At 41.8% G+C, this 12,881-nt stretch overlaps 1 protein-coding gene and 1 pseudogene across 3 annotated transcripts in view; one reads left to right on the forward strand and one right to left on the reverse strand.

Moving 5' to 3' along the window:
- Window positions 1-12,881, forward strand: part of LOC122926156 — a 354,925-nt pseudogene that overhangs the window by 234,130 nt on the left and 107,914 nt on the right.
- TNNI3 (troponin I3, cardiac type) overlaps window positions 6,522-12,881 on the reverse strand; it is a 41,673-nt gene continuing 35,313 nt past the window's right edge. For all 3 annotated transcript variants that reach the window (XM_044281708.1, XM_044281706.1, XM_044281707.1), the window contains exons 9-10: window positions 11,691-11,812; window positions 6,522-6,680 (exon numbers count right to left, since the gene is read on the reverse strand). In XM_044281708.1, the coding sequence (XP_044137643.1) occupies window positions 11,711-11,812 (102 nt within the window). In that variant the 3' untranslated portion in view covers window positions 6,522-6,680; window positions 11,691-11,710. The remainder of the gene's footprint in view (window positions 6,681-11,690; window positions 11,813-12,881) is intronic.

Raw genomic sequence — 12,881 nt, forward strand, 5'->3', positions numbered from 1 at the left:
TTGGGTTCTGTGCTTCTCTGTCATTCAGTGGATTAATCAGTGAACATAGAGTTTACTTTTACTGTGTTTATTTTGCCTGCCAGACAATAGCAGAAACGCTCCTCCAAGGTGGCCAGGCCTCTTCACTTGCTTGGACAAGACATTTGTGAACCAGCCTAACGCTGTCATTATGTAGTGCTGCCAAATGAAAGAGTGAAGTATTATTTGGAGGGTTTTTTGTTCTTCGGGAGCAGGAGGTCACCTACCATGCTGCTTATATAGCTTTTTGCAATCCATCATCTTCCACTGACCTTTAGAGGAAACTCTTTCTACCCTGGTTGCAAACATTTACTTGGCAGCAGAGACTATTTGCTGTATAAATCCCTCCTGAAGTTAAGGTACTGTGTTCTTAGAACACCTTTGGGATTTTGTATTTTATGTGATGTTGATAAATCACAGATGCTTAAAGGGAACCTGTCTCCATAAAATGTACTGTTAAACCAGGCCTAATTCATTCTGGAGAGAAAGGACTTTTTATCCATATGCAAATGAGCAGCTAAGTGCACCAAGGGAGGGACAACACTAGACTGCGGACTCTTGCCTCCTCTGCCAGCCTCTCCCTTTCCTTCTTGATTGACAAGACTAGGTTCCTGCATGGTCATCTCTCTTGGTTCTGTCAATCAAGAAGGATAGAAAGGGGCTGGCAGAGGGACCAACCTCAGTGTACTTAGCTACTCATTTGCATATGGAATAAAAGTATTTTTTCTCCAAATGAAGCAACAGATCGGTAAGTGAATTATGTTCAGCTGAGCTAGCCCTACAAGGCATTGTGCCTCATTTAAAGGGGTTAACTGGGAATCTACAGGGTGGGCCATTTATATGGATACAACTTAATAAAATGGGAATGGTTGGTGATATTAACTTCCTGTTTGTGGCACATTAGTATATGTGAGGGGGGAAACTTTTCAAGATGGGTGGTGACCATGGCGTCCATTTTGAAGTCGGCCATTTTGAATCCAACTTTTGTTTTTTCAGGAAGACGGTAATGTGACAAATCAAACTTATTGGGAATTTCACAAGAAAAACAATAGTGTGCTTGGTTTTAATGTAACTTTATTCTTTCATTAGTTATTTACAAGTTTCTCTTTGTTTACAGCCATTGACATGTCGCCGAGGTTAACACGTGCGGAGCGGATAGAAATTGTGTTGATGTCTGGTGACATCGTGGGCCAGTTGAATGGCCCCCAAGCTCTCCCGATCTGATCCCCTTGGACTTTTATCTTTGGGGTTATCTGAAGGCAATTGTCTATGCTCTAAAGATACGAGATGTGCAGCACCTAAAACTACGGATACTGGACACCTGTGCTAGCATTTCTCCTGCGGTGTTGCTATCAGTGTGTGAAGAGTGGGAGAAGAGGGTTGCATTGACAATCCAACACAATGGGCAGCACATTAAACACATTTTATAAGTGGTCAGAAACTTGTAAATAACTCATGAAAGAATAAAGTTACGTTAAAACCAAGCACACCATTGTTTTTCTTGTGAAATTCCCAATAAGTTTGATGTGTCACATGACCCTCTTCCTATTGAAAAAACAAAAGTTGGATTCAAAATGGCCGACTTCAAAATAGCCGCCATGGTCACCACCCATCTTGAAAAGTTTCCCCCCCCCTCACATATACTAATGTGCCAAAAACAGGAAGTTAATATCACCAACCATTCCCATTTTATTAAGGTGTATCCATATAAATGGCCCACCCTGTATATTGATGACCTATCCTCTGGATAGGTCATCAATATCAGAGCGTGGGGGGGGGAGAGCAGACACCCAAGACCCCCATCGAAGAAGTCGGTGCTCCACGAGCAACGTGGCCTCTTCCTACGCCATGTGGCGTCCCCATACATCAGTCATATGGCCTATTTGCAGCTCAGCCACATTGAAGTAAATGCTGCAATACCAAGCACAGTTGCTGTACAATTTACAGCGCTGTGCTTGGAAATCTCCCGGTAGCCAGCTGCGCTACCCAGAGGTCCGGTGAGTGCGGCTGCCTTCTGAAACAACTGATCGGCAGGATTGCCAGGAGGATAGGTCATCATTATGAATCCTTTATGAATTTCCTTGCTGACGGACTCCCTTTAAAGGGAAACTGTCATGTTGAAAATTCTGTCAATTCTGCAGCTTGTTATATAGCAGGATGAGCTGAGCATAATGATATATAGTTTTATGGAAAAGATTCAGTATAACTTAAATTCGATTGATCTAAACCCTGTGAAAAGGCTCTATATGAATGTATTGAATATCCCATAGACTGCAATGGTTATTCATTGCAGTATGTGGGAGAAGCAATCTGTAGATCACATGTTCAAGTCCCTAGAGAGACTTAAAAAAAAGTAAAGTTTTTTAAAAAGTTAAAAAATATGTCAAAATTAAAATCATCCCTTTCCCCATAATAAAAATAAACCATAAAAAAACACCCAAACTATTCAAATATAAACGTATTCATCGCATATGGTAAATGCTGTAAGAGAAAAAAAAAACGCCCAATTTGCTGTTTTTTAGTTTCTTCACTTTCCCCAAAAAAGTAAGAAAAAAAAACAATATAAAGTCATACACTTTAAAATAGTATCAATAAATACTACAGATTGCTCTGCAACAAAAATTAGCCCTCACACAGCTCCGTTAATTAGGGATGAGCAAAGTCGATTCGCATAAAACTTTGTTCCAATACTGTACGGAACAGGAGCTCCATATAGTATTAGAATGTATTGGCTCCGATAAGCGGAAGTTATTGCTTCTTTTACAGTACAAATTAATTTATGAAGTTACTGCGCAAAGTCCCGCAAGGCTTCGCGAAGCAATAACTTGGGCTCATTGGAGCCAATACATTCTAATACTGTACAGAGCTCCTGCTTCGTACAGTATTGGAACAAAGTTGTATGCGAATCGACTTCGGATGTTTCATCCGAAGTCGATTTGTTCATCCCTACCGTTAACGTAACTATAAAAAAGTTATGGGGGTCAGAATATGGAATTAAAAATAAAAAGATAACTTTGCAGAAGTTAGCCAAGAAATTCAATTTGTTCCGAATTAATTAATCACAAATTGCTATAAATTAGGTATACCCAGGACACTCTGCCTTAGGGTACGACCACATGTTACAGCCCTGCTGAGGGCAATTGCGGCCATGTGTAACACCCCAGAGTGGTGTTACTACTTCTGCACCTTCCTACTGTCTTTATTGGTCTAACCTCATGTCATCTTACGCATTTATTTCCAGGTCCTCCACACTGTGCATTCCTAATAATGTTGTTATGTAACTGTTCATGTAATGTGCCTGGTTCACCAGCAGGTGGCAGTAAACACGGCAGAGCTGTACTTAGATAGAATGGAACTCTCCATTTCATTCTAACCCCCCTCTGTAGGAAAGTGGGCTATTCCAAACTCCTGATGGGAGGGTGGGGACCAGTTACATCCAGTCTAGTTTACCCCCAGCTAGGGGAAATGTGCGGAGGGGCACGTCTCTGCTGGATGTGCGCACGCCAGCCAGAGCACCTTAAGCTCTGCTTAAGTTCCCTGGCATAACCTAGAGTCAGACTACAAAGTGAAGTGCAGCATACATAAGAAGCTGAGTTATACAGACAGCCTGTCAGTACAGCAGATTCAGACAGAAACAGATATAGAAGAGTGGAGTTTGCCTGCCAGTTTCATGCTAAAGCCTGCTGGAACCAAGACAAAGCCTGTAAACGGTTCTGGAGAACGTTTATGCAAAGTAAAGCTGCCATTTAACTTCATTTCAAGGTCTGGACTCAAGTTATTCTTTTATCCCTCAAGTATTCCCCCTATTTATTGCTTCGGAGCCAAAGCCTGGGGTCCAGTTAGGAGCACCGTGGCACACATAAAGAGACATTTAGACTGCATAACACCACTCGGCATTCCTACTAAACCTGGGATGCGATATAGAGAGCCCTGGGTGGTGGCGGCCCGTTGCACATGCTGCGGTGAAGAACTGTGCGACCAATTAGCCAGCAGCTGCCTTTCATTAGGTCCACACTGTATAGTCCTTCTTTATTGTTAATAGCCGTGTGGTACCTTTAATGCACTTTTAAACAGAGGCTGTTGCTGGTATTGGGTTTGGCTGGTTAGGTGGGGGCACAGTATCCATATTATTGCTGTTCTGGCCCGCAATCTCCTGCAGGTTATTTGACAGTAAACACATAATATTAATCAGCTCTGGCAGACCCACTTCTCCAACCCCAGCGCTCTCCTGCCCTACAGGTGGGAGCCCTTCTTCAGCCGTCTGCTTTTCCTCATGATCTAATATTGATGAGAATATGTCATCAGGAACATCCAGCTCCTCTTCGCTCTGCATCTTGATGACTTTTCTAGGACATGGAGTCTTTGAAGGATGATTTGAAAGAAGTAAAGCCAGCAAAAGATGAGGATGGACACCATTAAGACCTGGCCACCATTAAGACCTGGCCCCCATAAGGGGTGCAGCCTGGATGGTATTGGTTGGCACGCTGGCAGTGGAATAATAAAGGTATCTATCTTATTGGTATTGAATTACATATCTTGTTGATGTAGGAATAGGTAAATAAACGTGATGCAGCATAAGTCTTCCTGCACGCTCCCTCTCCAATATTCTTCTATTAATCATTCTCAGTAACACTGTCCCTAGCACGTGAGCGCTTGCCACATCTCAGGACAATGGCACAGAATACCATGTGGGATATGGGTTTTTAATCTAATCTGTCTATAATTTGTATCAGTTTATTTATCTAAATAAAAATGTTGCATAAATGATTATTATGAATGAGTTTGAGATGCCAATCTAGAGGCATAAGAGGTTAGGCAAATGATATGATGGTGATGGCTCTCACACGTTCTCATGTCTCATTTGTTACATACATTAGTGACAGACTGGCTTCATGAAGAATCTTACTGGAAGTGAAGTGACAAGGGATGAGGTGAGGAGGTGAAGTGATACAAGACATGCAGAATGTGTATCTGCTGGTGGTTATCCCCCTTCTTCTCCTCAGTCAGCTGCTCTGGTGAGACAATGATATATTGTCCCCGCTGACAATGGCTGGCATGTGAGCCATGTACAGGGACGCGGCACAGAAGTCTTTCCATAGACAGCACAGTGAATACATAATGTGATTGTGCGGACATCATGCTCAAGGAATGAGGGGTCTGGACTTTCTTTCACTTATTAATGCCAATGGAATGGCCGAGTTCATATAAACGACTACACCTATTACATGCGGGTGTGTCTCAGGAAATCTCTTTTGTAATGCTGAATGGCAAATTCAACTCTGCTTAATCTGTCAGACTCATGTAAACAGGCGTACTTGGGGTGATTAATGCAGCTCTCAAGGGCAACCGCAAAAAAATGAATTTATTTAATTAACCCTTATTGTGATACCCTTATGTCCTCCCTTGATAACAGGTGATACTTGTATGTACTTATAGTGCAGAACTGATTATAGGTCATAAAATTGGCGTGTGACTGTGAGCTGGTATCTCCATGGACTCGGAGAGTGCTAGTGCTCCAGTGCCCAGCAATGCACCTGAAAAGTCGGCTGTCAAAGGGCTATTCCGGTTGGTATTTCCTATCCACAGGATAGGGGATAACTTTAAGATTATGAGAACGAGGGCACCTTAACCCCTGCATCTAACCTGAAATGACTGGAGGGGCAAGTGGCACGTGTGCCCGCCTGCTCCATTAATTTCTATGGGCGTTCTGAAGACAGCCAAGCACTAGACTCACTATTTCCGGAACTCCCATAGAAATAAATGGAGCGGTTGCACGCATCTGCGCATGTGCGACCGGGCCGCTCTGGTCATTTTAGGAAGAGAAGCAGTAGATTTATTAATGGATTTATGGCGGTGTGAATACATTCAGAAACATGGTGTTCAAAATGAGCGCCATATTTTTGAAGCACCGGTTTCACTTTTTCTGACGTAGAAGTCGTATCAAGTTGGCGAGGCAAGGTGTGACTTTTTATTAAACTTTTTTTAATTAAATTTTATATGCTTAAGTGTAAAAAATTTAATATCATCAGAAATCTGGGGCGTTGCACTTTGAATTCTGCATTTTATGGGAGTGATTAAGCCACGCTTACTAGGAATCTTGGTGGAGCAGGCGATCCCATACTAAGATATGCGATCTGTGTACGCCCCTGACAGCACTGATTGGATAATATTAGGCGGTGCAGGGACACGCCCCCCAACTGGTAACACCCAGCTACACCTTTATTGCAAATTTCTGGCAATTCATCCATAAACTTCTAGCAGGAATAATAGCTGAATGGTACAACATAGAGTAATAAGGATCGATGCTCCAGAATTGTTACTACCTGGGGAATGCAAGCAGTTATTAAAACAGATAGGCGAACAAGCCCTTTTTATGAGAATTCCCTATAAAACATTTGTGTGTTGGACTTGGATGGAACCAAAGCCCGTCGTTGGTGAAGACCCCTTCTACTCAGTGATTTTAATATTCAGCAATTGCAGCATTATACATCTTTTTTTCATCATTTTTTAAAATTTTGGCCATTTTTATTTGTGATAAGTAACATACAGCATAGACATCCTGTTTTAGCACAAAATACTAAAATGATAAATAGAAACAGAATAAAGGAGTAAGGGACTGTGACCGGTGAGACAATCTCCACTTGATATCTGCTACGTGGGACCTGAAACAAACAAGAATCAAAGTATAAGGGTGATGGTGTCAAACGAAAAAAAATGACGCTTTTATGTTTTGGTCGATCTGTATAATGACTGAATAGAACATTCAAAATAAATTGATTTTTTGGCTGTAGGTATGCCAACAGATGGACGCCTGACCCTACTGATTATTACCTGAATGAGGATGTGCTGCAGTACCAGACAAAGCCTGTGGACAAGAAGCAGTTTCTGAAAGAGGAACTTTTCAATTTAATTCTGGACAACCCCTTTAAGTGAGGTGACAAGTTTTAGGCTACCTTCACACCTGCGGCTAAATGTTCTGGTTGGCAGGTCTGGTCTGCCAGGAATCGGCCAGCCAAAATGTGGCATTTGTTGTACTGGCACACATTTAAAGGGGGCTTTTTTTGCACTGGCATGCATTATAAGAGGGCATTTTTTTGCATGGGCGCTAATTATAAGTTATATATTATATAATATATAATATATATATATATTTATATATATTGTGTACTTGTGCACATTATAAGGGGTATTTTTTGTACTGGTGCACTATGTAAAGGGGTATTTTTGTATTGGCACACATTATAAGAAGGTATTTTTCTACTGGCACACATTATAAGGAGAATTATTACTACTGGGGGACTATGGGGAACAGGATTACTAGTATAGGCACAATGGGGGCATTATTACTATTGGGGGCACTGTTAATTATCTGCCAGAGTGCACTTAATGTTATTTCTATTAGTTGGACTTTGGGAGCACTATTACTGTGGTAGGTACTCTGGCACAGTATCAGCTTAGAACAATTATTTTTGGGGGGACATTATGTTTACACTATTAGTGTCAGGGACACTATTTGCTGGCCGCAGTTATTTTTAGGGCACTGTCTGCAAATAATTATTGAAAGGGGCGCTATCTGTGTGGTACTATATTTTCAGGGTAGCCGTTTCTGCAGTATAGTATTAGGGAGCACAGTCTAAACAGTATTGGGAATGGCAGAATGGAGTGTTGAGAGGGTGGGAGGATGATGGAAAAGTAGTAAACTAAGTTGTCTTTTTGTCAAACACTGCAGAGGCAAGAGATGGCTGAAAGAAATCATTATGGCGGTCTGGTCTAAAAAGAGAAGATGAGGAAAGAGAACATCTACATAGGGCAGACCCTATTACAGTCAATGCGGTATGGTGGGAGGGTGGTAGTATCCGGCAGTGCTGGATCCGGAGAACTCAAGCAGGTTGTGCTATACTGCTGGTGTTCCCTGCTGCAAAAGTAAAGTTACCCTTAGATAGGAAACAGATGGGTGACACCATCAATCATTTTAAATAATAATTGTTTCTCAGTAGGTAGGTAGATTGGGGTGCAGCTATTGGGGATGCATAGGTATCAGTCACACCCAGGCCCAGGTGCCCAATAGGGCCACCAAATACCCTCTGCCAAACATTAAATCAACAGTATTTATGGTAGGAGGATTCAGTCACATAGTTTTAAAGAGAATGTATCACCTAGATTTTTACTGATCAAAACCAGATAGTGACACGTATTCTTTTTTTCTAATTTGTTTTATTTCCTTATTGAAGATTGTATTAATATATTATCTGTACATGATTATGTGTGCAGCCATCTTACCTGAGCTGTTAAAAACATTCAGAGATATTCTATGCAGCAGCCACATGGACCATAGGAAACCGAAATCTAGTGATGTTCAATAAGAGAGTGTTGTGGGCATGCTCTGTGACCTGTGCAGAGGTTATTGCGCAAGGAGGGGGAAGAGATAAGCTGTGACCATCACCTATTGTGAATAATCTGATTCTATCTAATGTTATCTATATGGAGTTATTACCTGCAATTCTACCTGTGACAATGAGATGGTACAGAGCCAGTACAGCTACTTTAGTAGACAGATGCCCAGTGTTCATTGGACTTCATAGGTATAGGGGTATTTCTCACCTAGAAGCATGAAGCATGCCACGTATAAAATGGAAGGGATAAGGAAGTACAGGAGATGGCTCATATACCTCTATAGAAGCCCAGCTCCATACAATGTACATGAGCCTTGAGACAATTACCACCATGCACAAAACAGGGATAATACAAAGGGATAGTGTGACCGGATCAGCAGCCTGGCAGCCTCCTGTCTTGTCCCCAAGTCTATTGGACATGTTGTGCACATTTTGCTCAGGTAGACAGCACATTCCTCTAACAGTTTTATATCTTAAAGTCAAAAACATAAGTCTCTGTGTTTTAAAACTGTCATAAAATGTAACATACATAGTAACATAGTATATAAGGCCAAAAAAAGACATTTGTCCATCCAGTTCGGCCTGTTATCCTGCAAGTTGATCCAGAGGAAGGCAAAAAACTAACTGTGAGGTAGAAGCCAATTTTCCCTACTTAAGGGGAAAAAAATTATTTCCCAACTCCATTCAGGCAATCAGAATAACTCCCTGGATCAACGACCCCTCTCTAGTAGCTATAGCCTGTAATATTATTACACTCCAGAAATACATCCAGGCCCCTCTTATATTTCTTTATTGTACTCACCATCACCATCTCCTCGGGCAGAGAGTTCCATAGTCTCACTGCTCTTACCATAAAGAATCCTCTTCTATGTTTGTGTACAAACCTTCTTTCCTCCAGACGCAGAGGATGTCCCCTCGTCACAGTTACAGTCCTGGGGATAAATAGATGATGGGATAGATCTCTGTACTGACCCCTGATATATTTATACACAGTAATTAGATCTCCCCTCAGTCCTGTTTTTTCTAAAGTGAATAACCCTAATTTTGATAATCTTTCAGGGTACTGTAGTTGCCCCATTCCAGTTATTACTTTAGTTGCCCTCCTCTGAACCCTCTCCAGCTCTGCTGTGTCTGCCTTGTTCACAGGAGCCCAGAACTGTACACAGTACTCCATGTGTGGTCTGACTAATGATTTGTAAAGTGGTAGGACTATGTTCTTATCACGGGCATCTATGCCCCTTTTGATGCAAGCCATTATCTTATTGGTCTTGGCAGCAGCTGCCTGACACTGGTTTTTACAGCTTAGTTTGCTGTTTATTAAAATTCCTAGGTCTTTTTTCATGTCAGTGTTACCCAGTGTTTTACCCTTTAGTATGTACGGGTGACTTGCATTATTCCTTCCCATGTGCATAACTTTACATTTGTCAGTGTTGAACCTCATCTGCCACTTATCTGCCCAAGCCTCCAATCTACCCAGATCCCTCTGTAGTAGTATACTGTCCTCTTCAGTGTTAATTACTTTACACAGTTTAGTGTAATCTGCAAAAATTGATATTTTACTGTGCAAGCCTTCTACAAGATCATTAATAAATATATTGAAGATAATAGAGCCCAGTACTGACCCCTAAAGTACTCCACTAGTGACAGTGACCCAATCTGAGTGTGTACCGTTAATAACCACCCTCTGTTTTCTATTACTGAGCCAGTTACTTACCCACATACAGACGTTTTCTCCCAGTCCGAGCATTCTCATTTTATATACTAACCTTTTATGTGGTACAGTGTCAAATGCTTTGGAGAAGTCCAGATATACGACATCCATTGATTCGCCGCTGTCAAGTCTAGAACTTACCTCCTCATAGAAACTGATTAAATTAGTTTGACACAGATCCCTCACGAAGCCATGCTGATATGGCGTTATTTGCTTATTTTCATTGAGGTGCTCCAAGGTAGCATCTCTTAGAAAACCTTCAAACAGTTTACCCATGATGGATGTTAAACTTACCTGCCTATAGTTTCCGGGCTCTGTTTTTGGACCCCTTTTAAATATTGGCACCACATTTGCCATGCGCCAATCCTGTGGAACACTCAGTATAGAGTCTGCAAATATCAGAAATAAGGGTCTGGCTATGACATTACTTAATTCTCTTAGGATACGGGGGTGTATGCCATCCAGTCCTAGTGATTTGTCTATTTTAATCTTTTTAAGACGCCGCTGTACTTCTTCCTGGGTCAGACAGGACACTTTTAATTGGGAATTCCCTTTTACATTCTGCATTTCATCTGACGGTTTATTTTCCTCAGTGAATACATTGGAGAGAAAAAAATATTTAACAGCTTTGCTTTCTCCTCATCGCTCTCTGCAACTCCCCCCTCATCACTCTGTAAAGGGCCGACACCCACTATGTCATAGTCCTCCTCACAGATCACTAATTTGAGTTCCCCAGTTTAATTAGTCACGCTTCTGGCATTAGTATACATACATTTAAGAGGTTTATGTATATTTTTTTACCCTACATCTTTCCTTCTGAACAGTTCTAGTCCCTCCTTCCATTCCTCTCCCAGTCCCACTACCTTGCCCCGGTCTCTATCTGCACTATCTTCCCCTCCTATAATGTAATTCCCCCCCCCCCCCCAGTCCCTAGTTTAAAGACTCCTCTAACCTTCTAGCCATCTTCTCCCCCAACACAGAGGCCCCTTCCCCATTGAGATGCAGCCCGTCCCTACGATAGAGCCTGTAGCCTAGAGTAAAGTCGGCCCAGTTCTCCAGGAACCCAAACCCCTCCTTCCTATACCAGTTCTTGAGCCACTTGTTAACCACCCTAATCTCCCGCTGCCTTTCTTGTGTGGCTTGTGGTACAAATCATTTTGTACAAAATGATTTGCCAAGCATCTCAAATTTATTAGCGTAGCATTTGCACCAGAATACTTTCTATTATTTTGGCATTATTGTACTTTATTTGGTTTGCAGAGTGCTGTTGCATTGTATATTTTTTTGCCTTTGTGCTTTCAGCCATGGCAACGCGCACCTGCGCACTGGATGTGCTGACTGACCTCCAATTTTTCTTTGCAGGTGGTACAGGCAATATTTTGGAAAATACTACCTTTGAGGTCCTTGCCCTAAGCTTTTGAACTAAATCCCTAAAATCATTTCTAAGGACGCTCCACCTACCTCTAATTTTGTCATTGGTACCGATATAGACCATGACCGCTGGATCTTCTCCAGTCCCTCCCAGTAACCTGTAAAAGTAGTACTGTAAAAGTGATAAATGAACATACATGACATCGGTGACGGCTTCCTAACTTTGCACCGCTCCAGATGATTCAAATTTCTTTTTCCTGCCCTCCATTCCACTGAGAGCATCGACGTTCTTTCTCCAGTCTCCAACTTCACGTATTTCCTAAAGAACAGGCCAAGCAGACATTGTGACGGCTACTAATCTATAGCTGTGGAATATCACTGGGGTCAACAAATATTTAAAGGATAACTGTCATATTTTCACAAAAAATTCAATTTTCATATATATAGGTTGTTGCTGCTGTAGTGATAATCCATATTCACTTATTATTTTGTTCACATACTACTTGTTTAATAGGATTCCGTCCATAGCAACTGCTCCTCACAAGACTTCTTTCTGACTATCTTCTCAAGATGGCCGCCGATGCCCTTACCCTGAGGCTAAGACCTCCCTCCCTAACTACCCAGAATTCATTCGGCTCATCTCGGGAATGTACATCCTCACCCAAACCAATCGGCTTTCTCCAGACTTTAACACGCCCTTTTCCTCCTGAGTTGATAGCGAATATTCTTATCATGAATTTTTATCGCGAATATTCTAATCACAAATTTTTATTGCGAATATCGGCACTATCCCGGTTCTACGGGAGAGCGCACACAGGGTTCGGGACTGCCCACTACTATGTCCTCCGTCTTCTGTATATAGAACATAGGAGACGGAGGACACCTACCAAGGCTGTTTTAGCCTAGGAGAGGAAACAACATACTGCAATTACTAGGTAATTCAATACCTATACAAAAGTATTAACTAGGGAACTAAGGTAAACTTGGTCAGTCCAATCCAATTACATAAAAAAAAAAAATGACAGTTACCCTTTAATTGCAGGTCAGTTCAGTGCAAGTATCATCAGAAATGTGCAGAAGTATGAATTAGATTCGGGAGAACATTACTGCCTGCATGACAAGCTCAAGAGCTAAAAATAACTGCCCCCCCCCCCCCCCCCCCCCTACAGGAAGGTGAAATATTCCTGGAGAAATCAGTCATTTAAAGGGGTTGGCCTACAAACAACATGTATTACCTATCCCCAGGAAAAGTGCTAAATGTATGATTCCTGCAGTCTAACACTTGTTCCTCTCTTTAAATCACAAAACTGGGGTCCCAGAGTCCACTGCGTTAATGGAGCGCTACGGTACTACTGCTGAATACATTGTCTATGGGACTGTCGAGTACA

The sequence above is a fragment of the Bufo gargarizans genome, chromosome 2, assembly GCF_014858855.1.
Source record: "Bufo gargarizans isolate SCDJY-AF-19 chromosome 2, ASM1485885v1, whole genome shotgun sequence".
NCBI lineage: Eukaryota > Metazoa > Chordata > Amphibia > Anura > Bufonidae > Bufo > Bufo gargarizans.